Source organism: Taurulus bubalis, assembly GCF_910589615.1.
Source record: "Taurulus bubalis genome assembly, chromosome: 16".
NCBI lineage: Eukaryota > Metazoa > Chordata > Actinopteri > Perciformes > Cottidae > Taurulus > Taurulus bubalis.
The window spans coordinates 447,498-450,792 of record NC_136604.1 but is presented as its reverse complement, the minus strand read 5'-3'; the positions used below and the strand labels follow the sequence as shown (position 1 = coordinate 450,792).

Genomic DNA, 3,295 nt, shown 5'->3' with positions numbered 1-3,295 from the left:
GGCCAGGCATTCCAACCAACACAACTGGATATGTTGATTTACATTGATGATTGACAGGAATAATACCCTGATTGTTGCACTAGGGACTCCAATTAAATGGAGGAAGAAACTGAGGCAGTCTGAATCAGCACCCATATCTGATATACATTTACATTTAAAATCATAGATTCAGATTTATCAAATTAAATCAAGTACTTCCTGACAAAAAATATCTACCCCATTGTTATCCCTAGTTATCACTCCAAAACCCCAACCTAGCATTACTACTCCATCTTGTCGCTGCCGTCACCATTGATTTGCACCACACAATCCTTGTTTAAAGACTCCTTTGAGTGGGCTGTGTCAAAGTGCTGGGTGCTCACAATGTATCTCCCCCGAGCATCCATCCCCAAGGCAGGGACAAAGCGACGGTCAAACTGGATTTCTTGGCGTAGATAAGAGGTCCTCTTCTGGCAGGAGTCACCAGTTCCCTCCTGCAGAGCTGACAGGAAGACCACCAACTCAAAGTGGTTGGACGTGCCCTCGCACAGGGTGGGATAGAGTGGGCTTTGACGGTCTAGGGGGTGGTAAAAGGTGAGTGGGAAGATGAAGAAGGGACAGGGCTGCTGGCCTAGATGATCCAAGTGGAAGTCCAGAGAGGTCTGGTGTAGGGCCTGACCTTCATGTTCCTTGTAGAGCACAGCACTCACTTTTACATCCACCAGAGGTCGCTGCAGCAGGTTAGTGGCTCGCAGCATGAGGCACATCTGGCCCTGGTGTTGGCCCACCACTGCCTGAGGGCTGAACTGGATAGCTCCTGCTCTCTTCTGGGGACGTGCAATCTTGGCAACGAATGCACCTGAAGGTTGGAACAATATGATATGACTTTGATGCTGCAAAAATATTTGTCTCATACTGCAAAACAAATCAAGCTCAGACTATGACAGCAGAGGTAATATCACAAAAAGTTAGTTTTCCACTTTGTGCCACCTAGCCCCTCCCCCACCCATTCATACACATTGGAACATTTTGTAGTATCTCCCCTCATTATGATGGCAGACCTTTAGTTCAGCCTTCGAGTGTGGCTATTGAGCACAGCTATGAACACGTTTTGCCTTTTAAATATTTATTTGTTTCAAGCATAGACTGTATATAAGAATTGGGCGTTGTCACTGTGATGAGCCGGTGGTGAGATTATTATTATGTTTAACGAGAAACAACATGACAGGGTCGTGTACAATTGAAAGCTGAAATTTGTATCACTCATTCAGAAGTTACGTAAGTAAATATTTGACTTTTCTGAAATATTAGATAATCTGACTTCCCTGAGCCAACCTGTTAAAAAGCAGGGCTAATTATTTTATGAACTGTTTAAAATACATTCTTTACTGAACAAAATATTAAGTGACAGCTTTGAGACTTCTAAATTAACTTTGATTTGACAGTTTTATGGTTACAAACAACCAACAGTACAACCAACAGTCTTCAAAAAGTATTTTCCCGAAGCTTAGATATGACTAGGTGTTAAGAGATAACTGAACTGGTTGGGGTTTGTGCAAAGATTGATGGAAGCGTTAACACGCATTGATGGGGAAATGACTGACTCAAAACTCAAGCAGCCCATTCTTTTAAAAATGTAATAAACATTTTTTTATACACAATCACATTTGACCTGTACCGTAATTAGCTTCAGCTTTGTCTCTCAATGTGTGCATTTAGCTTGTAATTGAAACTCCTCAGAGTACAATTTTGTGGTGACAAGGCTTTAGAAATAGGAGAGTCGTACCTGTGATGAATGCTTCCAGCATTAGCCCCAGCAGCATCTGCACAGCCAGCAGTGCTATAGCACTGGGACAGTCCCCACTGGGGAACATGGTGCCATAGCCGATGGTAAGCTGTGTCTCCAGGGAGAAAGAAAAAGCAGCAGTGAAACTGGTTATGTGCTTCACACAAACCACATGCCCCTGTGGGGGGGCATCATGGTCCTGCACAGCCAGGTCTCCGTTAAGGTGGGCCAGCAAGTACCACATGCAAGCAAACAGCAGCCAGTGAGCCAGGAAGGATGCGCAGAAGGCCAGTAGGACCCATCTCCAGCGCAGACCCACCAACAGTCCCCACAGATCCTGCAGGGCGAGCAACCAGGCTCTTCCCAAGGTCCCGCGCCATGACCCTGAAGAGCACAGAGGTGGACGAAGGGCACAGTGTCCATCTTTTGTAACCAGGCGTTGGCGGGGTGGAGAAGACAAGAGCGGAGAGGAGGAAGCCTTGCCACCCAGAACACTGCTGTTGGATTTGGTTGTCATGGTTTCAGGTGGTTCTTAAGCAGTCAGGATGATCCTAAATTGAAATGGCAAAAGACATGGTGATCATTCATGAGACTGTAGCAGTCAATATCAGTTTCATCGCTGTGTCCAGTGCAAAGGGAATCTGAAATTGATTGAATCCGTAGCTGCAGTCAGCTGTTCTAAATATAGCTCCAATGTTACCTGCCAAAACTATGTTGGTGTTTCCATCATCAATAAATTATCAAACAACCAGCTGTCGTTATCTAAATTTGGTCCAGACAGAAATGTCTCAACAATTATTGGATAGATTGTGATGGAATGTTGTGCTCACATTCATTCAAAATTGTGTTCAATACATTGTTTAATTACCAAACATCTGCCAAAAATAACTTCCATCAGCTTCAGCTGCACTTTGAGTAGGGTGACCATATCCATAACACCAAAAAGGAGGACACTATGCAGTATTTTGTGAGGCTGTGAATAATTGCATAGGAGGGGTGCAGTTTGATTTTATTAAGTGTGAAGAGAGGCGATGTGAGCGCAGGAATCACCGGTCCCGCAAGCAGGACCTCAACTCGTCGGCATAGCTTTTTAAGTAGGCTGATTCTTGGCAAACAGACCACAGATTTGATCTTTTAAGCCCTGTGCACCCCTGTGGACAATTCCACACAGATTCCAAATCTATTCACCAAATTCCCTCTGCTCCAAAGCATCACCGAGATATGAACCAAAGAACACAGCAACATGAATCGCTTTATTGCTTTACAGTCAGCAAATGCTGCCTGCCTTTGTTGATTAGAAGAAAAACGCATTTCCCCCGATAAATCCACACTGATATAAGTGTATTGAACACCATAAGTAATATACAAGTGAAATATAAGGTTTGGTACATGAGAAAATTCAAATGGGACAGACGGCACAGATTTTGGAGACCTCGCTTGAATTCCCTCTGCACTAAACCCTCTCTAACTTTGTTCTACTTCACTTTTTCAAAGTCAAACTTTGCAGAGACCCTTGTGGTTGCAGAGATA

At 44.0% G+C, this 3,295-nt stretch overlaps 1 protein-coding gene across 1 annotated transcript; it reads right to left on the bottom strand.

Annotated features, from left to right (window-relative positions):
• Nucleotides 1-263: 263 nt before the first annotated feature.
• On the bottom strand, nucleotides 264-2,282 carry kcnj13 (potassium inwardly rectifying channel subfamily J member 13; the record flags this gene model as incomplete). The annotated part of the gene is made up of 2 exons (XM_079232215.1): nucleotides 264-838; nucleotides 1,766-2,282. 2 exons carry the CDS (start codon nucleotides 2,280-2,282, stop codon nucleotides 264-266), a joined length of 1,092 nt encoding a protein of 363 aa, XP_079088341.1.
• Nucleotides 2,283-3,295: the final 1,013 nt, after the last annotated feature.